General features: G+C 34.8%; 2 protein-coding genes across 3 annotated transcripts; both read left to right on the plus strand.

Annotated features, from left to right (window-relative positions):
- The first annotated feature begins 545 nt into the window (after positions 1-545).
- LOC133302976 (protein S40-4) lies at positions 546-1,286 on the plus strand. The gene has a single exon (XM_061502801.1). The coding sequence runs from the start codon at positions 655-657 to the stop codon at positions 1,144-1,146; it is 492 nt and encodes a 163-aa protein (XP_061358785.1). The 5' UTR covers positions 546-654; the 3' UTR covers positions 1,147-1,286.
- A 1,233-nt stretch (positions 1,287-2,519) lies between these two features.
- Positions 2,520-9,622, plus strand: LOC133302964 (vacuolar fusion protein MON1 homolog). Of its 2 annotated transcripts, none has more exons than XM_061502785.1 (14): positions 2,520-2,860; positions 2,980-3,059; positions 3,142-3,213; positions 3,317-3,356; positions 3,783-3,884; positions 4,035-4,156; positions 4,247-4,379; positions 4,839-4,930; positions 7,018-7,099; positions 7,200-7,264; positions 7,399-7,689; positions 7,823-7,914; positions 8,669-8,752; positions 9,283-9,622. In XM_061502785.1, exons 1-13 carry the CDS (start codon positions 2,579-2,581, stop codon positions 8,716-8,718), a joined length of 1,503 nt encoding a protein of 500 aa, XP_061358769.1. In that variant the 5' UTR covers positions 2,520-2,578; the 3' UTR covers positions 8,719-8,752; positions 9,283-9,622. The 2 variants fall into 2 exon arrangements, with proteins under 2 accessions (XP_061358769.1, XP_061358768.1); XM_061502784.1 differs by having other exon boundaries at positions 8,688-8,752; positions 9,283-9,621.
- Positions 9,623-16,234: the final 6,612 nt, after the last annotated feature.

The raw sequence follows: 16,234 nt of genomic DNA on the forward strand, positions 1-16,234 counted from the left end.
GGACTAAAACTCGAGGAGACCGGTTAAGCTGAAATAACAAATAACGATATACGTGCTTGATGTTACATCCTTTCATTTTTAATAACAGTCTCACTATCTATTCTATCCTTTTATAAACAAAATTCTTGTAAATGGGTGGGTCATGGGTGCTTTGATACTTTCATACACATTTAAATAGAAAAAAATATTTCTTTTTAAATGATATAATTAAGAGATGTGATCTATATTTTTTTTTGGTCCTCCTTTTCTTCCCATGATTTATTTATTTTTCTCATTTAAAATAACACAATTATATATATATATATATTAAAATAGCATATAATTAAGTTAATGAAAATAAACTCGAGAAAGAGAGAGGAGAGAGAAGATGGAACCTTATCCATAATGCAACCCACCATTTTCTTTATTTAACTTTTTTCACGGGATAGTACATAATAGCGAGAATAAAGAAAAGCAAGTAGAAAACCCTTTTATAAAAGCACATCAAAGGGCATGGATTTGAGGAACCATAACCATAAAACAACGTAGGAGAAAGAAAACCATTGACGATGCAACTAAAAAAATAGAGGAAAGAAGAAGAGAAACTTCCACTCATATTAGCATTATTATTATTAAATTCAAAAAACCTGCTGCGTATGCTTTAGAGTTTAGAATATGGCAACAAGTAAGAGCTACTTTGCCACACGAAGCCACAACTTGTTCCCTGTCTCTCAAGACAGAGACTCGACACCGTCGCTAACCATGGATTCCGATTCCGGGTTTGAATTCGACGAGTCAGATATTTACAACTCGGGCCGTGCTAACTCGCTCGAGTTCAGCAGATCCCTTCACGGCTCTTCCTCAAAGATGGTAGACTCCGGTGGTCGCGCGGCGTCGCTGCCGGTCAACATCCCCGATTGGTCAAAGATATTAGGGAACGAGTACAGAGAGAATAATAACAACCGGAGGAGGAACAGCATCGAGGACGAGGAAGAGAACGAGGGTTACGATGTTGAGAGGAGTGTGAGGTTGCCACCGCATGAGTTTCTTGCAAGGACAAGGATGGCTTCCTTCTCTGTTCACGAAGGTGTAGGAAGAACTCTCAAGGGACGAGATCTCAGCAGGGTCCGAAATGCCATTTGGGCCAAAACCGGGTTCCAAGACTGAATAGCGATCACCAAAGCTTTTTATTTTACCTTCTTCTTTATGTCACTATATATATTGGCATGGTTTTATAGTATTATTCAGTTTTGTTTTGTTTGGTCATTAAATTCATGTATATGAGGTTTCAGTTATTAATTCGAAACCTGAGGTTTGTGTTTGCTTTTAAGGAGGATGGATCTTTTGAAGCATTGTTATTTATTCAAATAGAGAATGTACGTGACGATACCTATATGCTCTCTTTCCTGTGTTATTGTTTCTGGTTAATGGTTATCTTTCATTTTTAGGATTGGATTGTGTTTGTGTTGATGTCAAAAAAATCTAAATGATGAGGGGAAGGGGATGATGGATGGGGCCATTATGGGAGCAAAACTGGAAAGTAGGCCCGCTTGTTCAATGATTGGTGGGGTTTGGTTTATGATATGGTTTTCAGTTTGGTTGTTTTGCGGTTTATTTTTGGGACCCACGCAAAAGGCTGTATCATTCTACACCACAAATACCATAACTAATTTTGATAGGCCCACACCTATAATGTTTACCATGAAAAATACAAAAAATAATTACGAATTTATATAATGTTTTAGGGAAATATGTTTATGCTACATAAAATAAAATTTCCTCATAAAACAGACAAACAGTGAATACCATAATTAATTTTGGTAGGCCTACCTATAACTTTTTCTTTTTTCTCTCTGGATGTCATCTGTTTTTTTTTTCTCTGTGTTGCATGAGACACTTTGAGTGTTTCATGCAATATAAAAAACATATTTCCAAATATTTTATGAGATATATTATATTTATAAATTTTTTGTTTATAAGTTTTTACAAACTTAATTATGTACTAAGGGTAGTACATGAATTGATTTATATACTACCTTTAATATATATTATAAAAAAAATTTATAAATATAATATTTATTATATAAAAACCTCACACTGTAAGAACACTTATTATGATTTATGAAAATATTTTCATTAATTTCCTATTCCAAAGATAAATAATTTTTTCTTAATTGAATAAGAAAAAGTAGACTTGTTACCTGATTTTAATTGGATCAAAACTTTAGACAAGTTTGATGCGCAAACCGACATAAACATTATTGGACCATGCATTGAGCGAATATCCTAATTATGCCGATTATGTATTCTTTCTTCCTTATATCTCAGGAAAAATACACACACACACACATAAAATAAATAAATAAATAAAATTAAAATCCCACCTTGGTTGCCATAAGGAGCAGGTCCTGTGGAGGCCCATCCGAACTAAAAGGGTTGGGCCACAAAAAAGCCCGGCCCGCAAATGGCTGTGCGTGAGCGTGGCGGGCTCTGAACGCGAACGTCCGTTGGATGCAACTACCGGTCAGAGTCAGCAAGGACTGGCAGGCAGCGGAGAATTTCAAAAATCCCAATCCTTACTCTCTCCGCAACTATCACTATGGCGGAGGAGGGAGAGGTAGAATCCATGGTTTCTATCGAACCCGGTTCAGTTGCCGCGTGTGTGAGGAGGACCGGTTCGGAGGTCGAAATGGATGCACCCTCCAGCCCTAGCAGTAGCGGTTACGCCGGTGAAAGAGGCAGCACCAGCGCCACCAGCGGTTCACTAATTGACCTTGAACATGAACAAATAGAGCATGACGACATGAGGATTGAGATCGATTCAATCTCAATCTCCGATTCCCACACTTCTTGGATTCCAGGGAAACGACATCTCGATGAGGTATAAACGGCATCCCTAGTAGTTTAACTTTGTTGATGCCAATGAGGCAAGAAAAACACACACACTCTCTATTAGGATGTATAGATGCATATTCTGTTTGATTAATGAATAAAGTGCAGGATGATGCTTCCATATCATGGAGGAAAAGGAAGAAGCATTTCTTCATTCTCAGTCATTCTGGCAAACCTATATATTCTAGGTTAGTGTTTAGCTTTGCCAAAACTCCTCACATTACATATTCACATGATCTTCCATTAATTACACCATTTATTGCCTTCTAGGTATGGAGATGAACACAAGCTTGCAGGGTTTTCAGCAACTTTGCAAGCAATCATTTCCTTTGTCGAGAACGGGTATCATGCTTCTTTCCCTTTCTGGTTAATTTAATGCCGCCAATGTTCTTTTACTATATTTGAATATAATTTTGCACCGCTCTCTTTGTTTTCTGTTTTCTAGGGGTGACTCTGTCAAATTGGTGAGGGCTGGAAAGCATCAGGTCTGAGATCATATGTTTTTAATCTTTTAATGATTTTATGCTTGAATAGTATGTTTTCATTTGAGCATTTCTTCGATTGAAATTATTATGTTAGGCTAAATTATATTTTAATCCTTGCTTATCTTTAAAGTATAAATGACACTTGGTGGCTATCTTTGCTTTTTCGACAGTGAGCTGCTCATCTTATGTGAGTAGTGTTTAGGAGAAAGAGGGACTTTCTACCCAAATAATGCAAATTTTCAAACTTCTTATCAAAATAATATTGCTGCTTTACCATGTCAGTGGTCTTTTTTTTTTTTTTTTTTTGAGGGGGTGGGTTGCACCACTTTTCAAAAACCTGGGAAAGAGTCTGTTTATCTGTTATATCTTGCTGCACCGATACAATGCTTCAATGTTGTAAACTCTTGGTTTTAAATTATGGTTTAGGTGGTTTTTCTTGTGAAAGGACCAATTTACTTAGTCTGCATCAGCTCCACAGAGGAACCTTATGAGTCATTAAGGGGACAGTTGGAGCTAATTTATGGTCAGGTATAACTGAGTTGTATTGTAAAAAATTCTGGATTCATTTGCTTGCTCACTATGCCTGCTTCTGTGCTTCTCAAATTACTATTGGTTCTTTTAGACATTCAAACGGTGTGATGGTTATATGATACATCCCTGTTGTTCACACATGTGCAGATGCTTGTTATACTAACAAAATCAGTAAACAGATGTTTTGAGAAGAATCCGAAGTTCGATATGACACCCTTGCTTGGTGGAACGAACATTGTCTTCTCTTCCCTAATCCACTCTTTCAGTTGGTTTGTTTCTCTGCTCTTAGCATGGCCAGTTTCCCAATATTCTATTTTATATTTTAATAATAAATATTGTTATTTGTCCGACCATTTCAGGAATCCAGCTACATTTCTTCATGCCTATACTTGTCTTCCTCTTGCATATGCAACAAGGCAAGCTGCAGGTGCTATCTTGCAAGATGTTGCTGATTCAGGTGTTTTGTTTGCAATACTGATGTGCAGGCACCAGGTTTGACACTACTTATTTTTGTGTATATAGGAGAATGTAGTTTACTCTATTTGTATCTTTTATCTACTGTATCTACTGAGCTACTTGTATATTCTGTTGTTGGCTGTTATCCACTGGAACCAAGCCTATTGGGTGCTCAATACACCTCAGTTTGTTTGTTATAGCTAGATTGGTTTGTTGGCTGTTCAGTTATGACAGTTAGGCTTCAGTTATATATTAGTTCTGATCAGGTGTGGCTGATCTCATTTTCCTTATCTTGCTCCCAGCTTGTCTAGCAAGCTTTCCTGTATACGATATATAGGTTTCTGCTTGTCTTGTGTAACTCAGGTCCAGATAATACAGAATTCTGAAATTGCTTTTCATATCTCTCTTCTTTATCACTTTTTCCCTCTGTTTCCTTTATTTCTTTTGTCTATTTATTTACTGACATAAAATAACACATTGAAGGTTTGAATGCAGGTAATTAGTCTTGTTGGTGCTCAGAAAGCTTCCCTTCATCCAGATGATATGCTGCTGCTGGCCAACTTTGTTATGTCATCAGAATCCTTCAGGCAAGTAAAGTTGTCCAGGTTTAATTTTTCAGATAGCATTAAAAAATGGTTTGATTGTATAATTTACTCTTCTTCATTCGTTAGAGATTTAGCTGATTGTTTATTTTGGTAATGGAAGTCATAACCATTCTGATGTTTTCTTTTAGAGATAATTATGGGGAAAATTTTGGGTCTGTTTGATTGTGTTCTGATTTTTTTGCTCTTAAAATTGTTTTGTAGAATAGTTATGGAAACAAGTATTTTCTGTGTTTTTTTGTTTTGAAAATTAAAAGTCAAAACACAAAACAAAAACAACTCAGATATATTCTCTAAATTTGATTCTAAAAACAAAAAAGCAGTTGCAATTTTTAATTTTTCTTTTACAAAACATGCCTTATCAAATGGATTTTTTTTTTTTTTTTGTTCTGAAAACCAAAAAGCTATTTTTAGAAACAGTATTCAAACAGGGTCTATGATTTATGAAATCTGATGTAAAAGAATTTCCAATTTAGGAACATTAAATGCCCAAATGGCTAATAATGTTCAGAGTAGCTAATATCTTACGTGTTCACCACATTTTGAAAATTAACCATGAGCTGCTAATATTTTTTAGCAACCCCCCTCTCCCCATTAAGAAGGTCTACAGTAGGAAGATTAAAAGGGAGAGTAGGGTATTAGGATATCAGGAGGTGATTATTTGTAATAACTATCCAGTAGACAGTTAGGAGTATGTGTAAATGATCCAGGTCAAGCCAGATTTTAGTCTAGATGAGCTATGCCTATGTAAATTATTTCAAGTCTGACTTGGTTTGTTAGCCTGATACAAGCCAAATTATAAGTTTGACCTGGATTGTCTTTAAAAAATACAAGGCTTGGCCCAGACTTTCAAGCCTACTAAGACTTCAAAAAATGCATTACTATCAGCTTTGAAGATATCCACCAACCAACTTATCCGAGAATTTCCCAACAATAAATAAATAAAGAGAAACAAATAAAAAAATAAATCACACACATAAACACTTGCCCAACAAACAAGAACAAGATATGTAGAAATAATATGTTATTTTTTAATGGAAAGTTTAGAAAGACGCAATTTTGTCAATGGGACAAAAAAGAGCAAAGAGTACAAAGAATGGGGACTTACTATCAGTTGCGAAAGTCTTGAGAGTCGATGGTGAGCGATGACTGGTTTGGAAGGGATGAGAGGTTGAGAAGGGGGCGTAAGAGTAGTGAAATTTGGCAAAAGAGAGAAGAGCAATAACGGTGAAGGAATTTAGGGCTAAGAAAAAATGTGTTTACCAAGTGAGAAGTGAGAAGATTACGAAAATTAAAAAATCACAAGATTTTATTTTATTAAAAAATAACAAATAAATAATAAGATATTATTTTATTGAAAAATAACAATATATTATTTTATTAAAAAATAACAAGATATTTTAAAAATAAAATAAAAAAATATTATTTATTAAAAAAATATTAGCCGGGCCTGGAGGGTTAGAGTTCAGACCTGCTAAAATAGGCCTGCACATGGAGGGAAATAAAAGGGAGAAGGGGGGAAGTCAGTTGGGCAGTAATCATTTTGAATTGAGAGAGAAGTTGGGGAGAGTTCTAGGTATCTCAAACACCTGGGTATCTGTATTCCTTTCATAATCCTCATCTTCCATCTCAGTTCTGATATCTCTTTGATGAGGGATTATTTCAATAAAACTTGTATTACTTTTCTATATTCACCAGTTCTATTATATTCCTATTAGAATTTTTTTTACCTTGGAGTTCCTAAATCCTTCTCAGAAATCTAAATTTTGTTAAAAAGTAAATTTTACGCGTAGAGTTCTGCCTAAAGTTTCCGCAACTAAGGCGTTCTGAATAATGTTCCATTATACAATGGCCATCTTTTAGATCAGGTGACAATTGGTTTGCCGCTTCATTCTCGATTAGCCCTAACATTGTGTTAATATTCAATCTTGCTCATTTCCTGTTGTTATTGAACATTCAAACAGCTAAACAATTTATATCTTTGGACTAGCAAATTGTTTTAAATGGATTTCTTTGCTTTATCATACTATACTGCATTTTCATACTCTATTACTTGGGCTGTACCTATGCAGGACGTCAGAATCATTTTCTCCAGTTTGCTTACCAAGATATAATCCTTCAGCATTTTTGTATGCTTATATCCATTATTTTGATGTGAGTCAGATTTTAATACATAGATCATTGGTACATTTGTTATATTTTATACATTAGAACATTAATGACAGAGCTTTATATATATATATGTCTGTGGCAGGCTGACACATACTTGATGTTGCTAACCACTAGTTCAGATGCATTTTATCATCTTAAGGATTGCAGGTATATGTTGGTTTATAATGCAACCATGCTATTGTTGAAGGTAGTCTATACCTTAACTTTACAAAGAGATCTTATGTCTCTGTAGCAATTATCTTTCTTTTGCATGGTTCAGAAATTTGCATGCCAATTTGTAGGATTCGTATTGAAGTGGTCCTTTTGAAGTCAAACGTCCTTAGTGAAGTTCAGAGGTCCTTGCTAGATGGGGGGATGCATGTCGAGGATCTGCCACCAATACCTCATTCTGGATCATCTCATTTGGGCCAGAACATGCTTCCATCAGATTCTCCTGAAAGATTTAGGGAACCTAATTCTGGAATTGGGGGTCCAGCTGGGTTGTGGCATTTCATATACCGCAGTATATATCTGGATCAATATGTCTCTTCTGAGTTCTCGTCATCGATTAATACTCCTCAGCTGCACAAAAGGTTTAAATGTTATCGCAACTTGTTCAATTTTTATGCCTTTCGATGTCATGGGTTTTTTCTTTCTTTCTGTTTTTTCTTTTTCATTATGCATTCCAGTTCTTGTCCGAACTATAACTTGTCTTCATTGTTGCAGACTGTATAGAGCTTACCAGAAACTTTTTGCATCCATGCATGATCAAGGAATTGGGCCTCACAAAACTCAATTTAGAAGAGATGAAAACTATGGTAATAAATAGTGGTTCATACCTCAAAGTATGTTTAGTTTTCTGTATGAAATGTTTGTCTTCACTATACATCATCATTTTGTACTGCGTGTCAATTTGGTAGAAAAATTATGCATGGGTATGGAAATGGCATAATTCTTTTTGTCATTGGGTTTTGTGAAACCCACATTCAGCAGGAAGTTAGGTTTTCTTTCCTTTGGCCCTACGTCTGTTGATCAAAGTGCATTCAGACACACATGGATCCAGATTTTAAAAAAATTGTCCTCATTTATAATATTTTAGTTTTATATCTTTTTGGTAATTTTACTTGACACTCTACCAAAAAAAAAAAAAACTATTAGAAATTTACTTTTGTTGAATATTCTCAAACATAAAATTCGTTCTTCCAAAATTAATTCTTTCAAAATACATTCTACTCAAAAGTGGTTATGCAGTGGTCATCCAAACATCCATACTTATCGTCATATATCCAAGGTATGCATATTTATAATATTTTGAGTCTGCAGTTATGAGCAGATGCAACTCTTTGATTCAATTTAATGAACTTTCTCTCTTTTCTTGTATATGGGGGAATGGGGGGTGGAGGGTATAAGTTCATGTCTTAATTTGTGGCTTTGTTCTTAATTTTAAGCCTGGATGATTATTTTAGAAAGAGTTATTATTCAATGGAAAGGTTGAGCTTGTTCACCATGAGGTGATTTTTTAGATTTATGCCAATGAAATACAAACTAATTGAACTCCGATGAAATTACTAGGATCTTTTTTTTGTGGCAGTTCTTCTCTGTTGGATGACACAGGATTTTGAGCTTTATGCTGCCTTTGATCCCCTTGCAGACAAGGTACAACTTTTACCTTCTTTACAATGTATCTTCATTATCTTCTTATCTTCTGTTAACATTGTGAATGTCCCATCTCATATATTATCTTATCAGTGCCTAGGTGTAGATTCATAATTTAACTTCCCATGAAGACCTGATACTAAAAATATTACAAGTTTGAAACCGCACTGTGTTTCTTATGCATGTTTCAGATTACAATAATATCGTTCTTGGTTTTTGTTTTTTAAATCATTAGAATTGCTGTAGTTGCTATTTTTTTCTTTTTCTTTTTTTGAAAGAATCTCTTTGGTCCATTTGTTTGGGAAAAGAGTAAAAAGAGCAGGTGAAGGGGGAAGAAACAAATTAGTGAAATTGAAGCTCTACTTTCTTGGAAAAACCATTTTGTGTATTACTTAGAAATAAGAGAAAGACGGAGAGGGGAGCTATATTAAAGTAGTAGTCAATGGTCAAATTTTACAAATTGCATTTATATTTTTTGCCACTCTGGTAGGATAAGTTCTCAAATGTTTTTGCACAACGAGTATATGCAGGCCTTGGCAATAAAGACTTGCAACCGTGTTTGTCAATGGGTAAAAGATGTGGAAAATGAAATATTTTTGCTCGGAGCTAGCCCCTTTTCATGGTGATTTCCTTGCAAATATTGTAAACATGTACGATGAATTTTTGTTTTATAGAATTCCTATAGATTTTTTTTTTTTCAATATTCCTTTAGTTTATTTTATTTTATATTAGAAAAAGGAACCTTGGATGAAAGATTTTTATATTATCATTTTGTGAAGTGTCAGGCCCAAAAGGTTTCATTCTTTTGTCATCATGAGTTGGCTATTACATCAACTAACGATGTTGTATAACTGATTTTTGCGCTTCTAATAATATGGCAGCCTGTGTTTGGAGGAGCCAGTTGTAACCGATTTTGTATACTTTGTATTTGAATAGAGCTTGAAAACTTAATTTTGAATACTTTTAATTTTACAAAACTGTTTTTCATCAAAAGTTAAGTTTCAAATAAAGTGATTCATGTTTGAATTTTTTTTTTTTTTATCTAAATTGATTTAGGTATAATTCTTAAAACTTTTAAATGTTTAATTGTCAAAAAGAATATTTTGTGTAATTACCAAATTCACTTGAAATTGTGTTGCATTATATTCAATTTTTTAGTTATGAAATTTAAGCTTTTATTAAAACCCAAATTTAAAGATAAAATCATGATAGAGGCATTGAACCTGAATTTCATCAAACATAAATTTTGTGCATAAAATCATGTTTGATATGATGTGATTTAAATGAAAATTTGGCTGCATATACGAATGACTACGTGTATGCCAAGCTTGTATGCAATGCAGGTTAATTAAACTCAATTCCATCCTTATGTGCTTTATGGATCCAAATCCAAAATAAGTTTTTTCTTCTGATATGCCACTTGTCTCGTTAATAGAAATAGTCCCCAGAGCAAGGCAGTTAAAAGGAGCGAAAAATTTACAATACTCCCGTCGCAATATTGACTCCGTGTGACTGGCATATTAAAATGGGATATTTTTTGTGACGTGTGTAGTATAAAAAAGAGAAAAAAAAAAAAATCAGTGTCAATTTTTTAATGAAAGTCGTAAGTACACCAAATGTATCGAAAATGCTCTTTTAAGGGGGAAATAGTAACTTAAATGTCATATTTTTTGAATTTTTTTTCAAATGTCACACGAACAATATTTTTTATCAGTCTGTCATGTGTCCAAACTCGTTACGACTGGGAGTAAGTTTGGTTACGCCATGTGGAACGTTCCCATTAGCATACCAAATTTGTTATCAAGGGTAGCAAGTTTAGTAACTTATAATTTTGTGACATGTGGCACACTTTTGCAAGTAAAAGGCTGACTGCTTTGACCAATAAACTTGCTACCACTAGTAGGAGTTTGATATGCTAATGAGAAAGTGTCACGTGATCTAACCAAACTTGCTAGCGGTCATAGTGAATTTAGACGCATGACAATCTGATAAAAAAAAATTATTCGCATAGCATTTAAGCAAATTTTTTTTAAAAAAACATGGCAATTTGGTCAATGTCTCGATCAACCCAACCCGTAAGATAAGCCGAAGAGATAGTTGGAGTTAAACATTAATATCAACAATACATTATCTCAAATTATTTCAGATCGGGTGGTCGATGAACAATTAATTGGGGTTAAAAAAACTAGCATTTTATTAGTCGATTTATTTAAGAGCAGCATGTTGTTTATTCTCATTTAAGGGTAGCTTAGCCCATTCATTTTCATCATCCAATAACACTTGTTAAATGGCAAGACTGGGAATTTGGGATGCACGATTTCATGCAAATATTCATCTACAACTACTGCAAAAAATAAGAATACAAAATCCATTGGAAACAACTAGTCAGGGTCCCCATAAATTTACACCCGTATATGTGATAATTCATCCATAATAATAGGAATCATATACAATAAGTAACCAAACAAACATATTGCCTATGGTTAGAATAAAAAAAAGTCCACAAAGTCGTGTGTTAAGGCCAATTATAAAAATATAAGCCGGCCTCTTAAATAGCCCAGATAACGCAGTTTATGAAGCAACGTTATTCTGGGCATTTTTGTTTGCTGGCTGCAAATACAATTCAATTTCAATTACGTGCTTCATTAATTGTCTTAGGTTTTCCACGCAATTGATATGTTGCAGTCTGAATATCTAGGTAGTAGAGTACATGGAGTGAATGTGGGATTTGTGACCAAACTGCCACATTTTATCAAATTTTTTATTCAAATGTCACGTGAATAGTATTTTTTACCAGACTGTCACGTGTCATAATTTGCTACCACTTGTAGCGAATTTCGTGACATGTGGCCATATTGCAGACCAAATTCGCTATCAGTGGTAGCAAATTATGACACGTCAACTTTTTCCTGCGAAAGTGGGCCATATGTCATAAAATTATTTTTTTTGGAAATATATGTCATAAAATTATTGGCGAACATAATATGCTACCAATCGTAGCAAATTATGCTTATATGACAGTCTGATAAAAAATATTGTTCGCATGACATTTGGATAAATTTTTTGCCAAAAGGTGACATTTTGGTCATTGTTCCGTGAACGTGGGTGTGTGAGAGAGAACACGAGTATTTCCCCACATAAAAATTTAATATGGTCTGGGACTTTGGTGATCCGTTCACTAATAGTATAACACTTGGATTAAATTTTTTTTTTCTTTCTCCTCAGTCTCTTCTCTGTTTCTTTCTCCCCTGTCCCACCAATTGAAAAGTGCTTCGGGAGTATTAAATTCTTTTTCTTTCGGCACAACTAGACTAACGAAAAAATAGGGACATAGAAGAAAATAACTATTAAAATAATAATAATGTAAATGTGTTACTTTTTTTTTATATCTGGTAAAAGATATACCATGTGATTGGTACATTCATAGTACTAAAAATATTTTAGAGCTACACGAACACGCAATCAATGTACTTCTATTAAACCTTCTCATCAGTCCCTCGACTCCCTCCATATCTTCAGAGAATTTTCCCATGCCAAAAGTTGCAATACGTGTGTTATTCTAACGTGAATGGGTTGATATTGATATTGAGTTCTCTCCATCAAACTCATTGCAACTGCTAAACAACGGAAAGGAGGAGGACGAGAAGAAAGGTTAAGATCACTAATATTATGTTATTTAGTATATATTTTGATTTTATGTTTATAATGTTTTGACTATTTTTTTTAAATTAAATATTTTTAGTTTTATGTAGTATTAAATTTTGTATAAGACGCTTAATCTTAATGTTTAATAACCTTCGTATCTTATTCATTATCGCAAAGACGACATACGCTTGCCTAAGTTTATCTTAAACTAATAACTGATTATTTTTGTCATTTTTGCAGCATACTGTCAGCGTAGGCATAAATCCATACAATGTCCTCAACTCCCGACTATAATTACTGTGTAAATGATATAAACTATTAAAAAGACTTTCAGTTAATATCTTAAGATTTTAGATTGAAATGATTCTTTACATAATATTAGAGCTACGATGAGAGCTCTAGTATCGCAGTCATCATTTCTTTCGTTTATTGAATCTTTTCTTCCTCCTCTTGCGTGAATATTCATTTTGTCATTCTCATGAGTTCCTTTGTTCATAATATAGGCAACGACAACAGAGAATAACACAGTAAAATGAAATTATTTATTAAATAAATCTACTCAAGTGCTTGATTCAGTAAACTCCTTCCTGTTTTCATCTTTATCAAAGAAAGTAGTTATAGAATTAGATATGAAGAAGTTATAAAATTAGTTAGGTGTTTGGAGTCGTAAAAAATGGGCGTAGCTTAAATAGGGAGGGGGATAAAGGAGAGGCATTAATTTGAGTTGTTATCATTTGGAAACTGGGCATTTGAAATGGGGAGTTCTTGGGTGTGAATTCTCTAGTTTGTTCTTTGGTTGAAATTCAAAATTATTGATATGTTGTTACGATGGCAATGAGTCTATCGCCTTTCGCGGGAAAAAACATGTCAATATAACAGTGATTTGCAATTTAGAGGTATAAACCTAAATCAATAAAGAGTCATCGTGAATATATCTTAGACGAAGGCCGAGAATCGTGAAGAAGGTGTAAGGCACAATAGCCCTGAGAGGTAGTATTTTGCTACGTAACAACATTGAAATAAATATGCAAAAAATATCTCTTCAATAGCAGAAGATGGACATATATAGGTGGAGAAAATTCTCCAGCAATAAGTGAGAGAAAATCATAATCATTTTGCTCATATGAATCCCACTAAATATAAGGCAAGTAAGATAAAATATGGTACCAAATGATTGGTTTGCTTCATTAAATCAGTTGCCTTTAAATAGGCTTAGAATAAATACAAGTAATTAGCAAAACTTGAAAAGAAACTAACTAACTAATCGCCTAAAGCTGTACGTGAAAATAGGCTAACAGCATGCTAACAATATCAACAACTATGCTAACAAGCTATCAAATAGGAAACTACTAGGATTACAAGGAAACAAAATATATTTACATGCTAACTGCATATATTCTTCCAACTCTCCCCCTCAAGTTGGAGCATATAAGAATGAAATGCCTAACTTGGGAAGGAATGCAAGAAATACAGATTGTCCCAAAGCTTTGGTGAAAAGATCTGCCAGCTGAGCGGAGGAGCGAACATGTAAAGTAGCAATGGTGTTCTCCTGAATGTGTTCTCGAACGAAATGGCAGTCGAGTTCAATGTGTTTCGTTCGCTCATGAAAAACGGGGTTAGCAGCAATATGAAGAGCTACTGTATTATCACAAAATAAATGCATGGATGTTGAGTGATTTACACCAAGAGACGCAAGGAATCCCTTTAACCAAATTAACTCTGCTGTAGCAGCTGCCATAGCTCTATACTCAGCTTCAGCAGAAGAACGTGCAACTGTGACCTGCTTCTTTGTTCTCCATGAAATAGGTGATGTGCCCAACATAACAAAATAACCAGTAACAGATCGTCTTGTAAGAGGACAAGAGGCCCAATCGGAATCACAATAGGCATGAATGCGGAGATCACATGCGCTTTTTAATAGAAGTCCTTGACCAGGATTTTGTTTCACATATCTTAACACTCGTAGGACTGCATCGTAGTGACATTGTTTTGGATGCTGCATAAATTGAGAAAGGACATGTATAGCATAACTCAAATCTGGTCTTGTAATATTTAAATAAATCAATTTGCCAATCAGTCTCCTATATCTCTCAGGATTTTCGATATCTGGACCATCAACAAGACCAAGTCTATGATTTTGTTCAATAGGAGATACAACTGGTTTGCTTCCACTAAGACCTGCTTCATGTAAAATATCAAGAGCATATTTCCGTTGACACAAAAATATCTCTTCTTTGTTACGGGCTATCTCAATTCCAAGAAAATATTTTAGCTTGCCTAAGTCCTTGATTTTAAAACACTTGTTTAAATATTCCTTGACTTGATTGCATGCTTGAGTATTATTTCCTGCCAACACTATATCATCAACATAAACCAGAAGAGCAAGAAAAATATCACCTCTTTGGAATGTGAACAAGGTATAATCTGCATGAGATTGTTGAAACCCGTATTTTATAAGTGATGAGCTCAATTTGCTAAACCAGTTTCTTGGAGATTGTCTCAATCCGTAGAGAGATTTTTTCAAACGATAGACTTGATCTTTTGTTCCATTGCTAAATCCTGGAGGGAACTTCATATATACCTCTTCATTAAGCTCTCCATTTAGGAAAGCATTATGCACATCCAGTTGATGCAATTCCCACTGCTTGGCTGCTGCAATAGCCAAAAGAGTCCTAACACTAGTCATTTTTGCAACGGGCGCATATGTCTCACCAAAGTCTTCGCCTTCTATCTGATGGTTACTTGCAATAACTAATCGTGCCTTATATCTTTCCAATTATATTTTATTTTGAAAACCCATTTGCTAGGTAATGCTCGTCGATTAGAAGGCAAAACTGTGACTGCCCATGTTCCATTATTTGCTGGTGCATTAATTTCTTTTCTCATAGCTTCTACCCATTGTGGATTTTGCATGGCTTCTTTAAAATGACGAGGCTCACATCCTGCATCAAGAGCTGCTACAAATGCACGATGGGATGGAGAAAATTTAGATAAACTAAGAAAATTACATAATGGATATTTAATACCTGACCTTTCATTTGAAGAGTGACTGATTTGGGTAGCAGGAAGAGATTTATGTGTTTCGATAGCATTGCATTCATAATCTTGAAGATATGCCAGAGTTTTCCTTGATCGTTGGTTTCGGCTTGCTACTGGTTGCGGTTCTGCTACTGTTGGTGGCAATACAAGCACCTGATCGTTGCTCCCCTGTCAACTGTATCGGATTCAGAAGTTGCTAGACAATCAGCGTCGCCTGCCTGCTCGCGAATTGCATCAGTTTGACCAGTTTGACCAACGTCATGGTTTGGAAGTGCAGCATGTCCAGCGTCATTTGTATGTGCCTGAAGTGCACCAGTATTATCGGCGTCTGCATGCGTCCGAAGTATACCATTGTGATCAGCGTCGTCTGCCTGATAATCAACTAACATGTTTTGTGTCTCATGGGAAGGAGGGATTGCAGATGAAAACTCAGGTTGATGCGATGATAAGGAAGCCAAAGGAAAAATTTCTTCATAGAATTTCACATCCCTGCATACAAAAAATTCTCTATTTTTCAGATCATATAATTTCCACCCCTTTTGAGTAACCGGATATCCTATAAACATGCACTTGCGAGAGCGAGAAGCAAATTTATCCGTAGGTTTTGGTCTAACATTAGCATAACACAAACATCCAAAAATCTTCAAGTGTTCATAATTTGGAGCCTCCCCATATAAAACTTCGTGAGGTGTACTACTAGATAAAATTTTGGATGGTGTTCTATTAATTAAATGGACTCCTGCAAGCACACTTTCTTCCCAAAAATCGACGGGTAAACAAGCTTGAAATAATAATGCC

Source organism: Gastrolobium bilobum, unplaced genomic scaffold (genome assembly GCF_033153095.1).
Source record: "Gastrolobium bilobum isolate Gb01-03AN ecotype WA unplaced genomic scaffold, APGP_CSIRO_Gbil_v1 utg6923, whole genome shotgun sequence".
NCBI classification, from domain to species: domain Eukaryota; kingdom Viridiplantae; phylum Streptophyta; class Magnoliopsida; order Fabales; family Fabaceae; genus Gastrolobium; species Gastrolobium bilobum.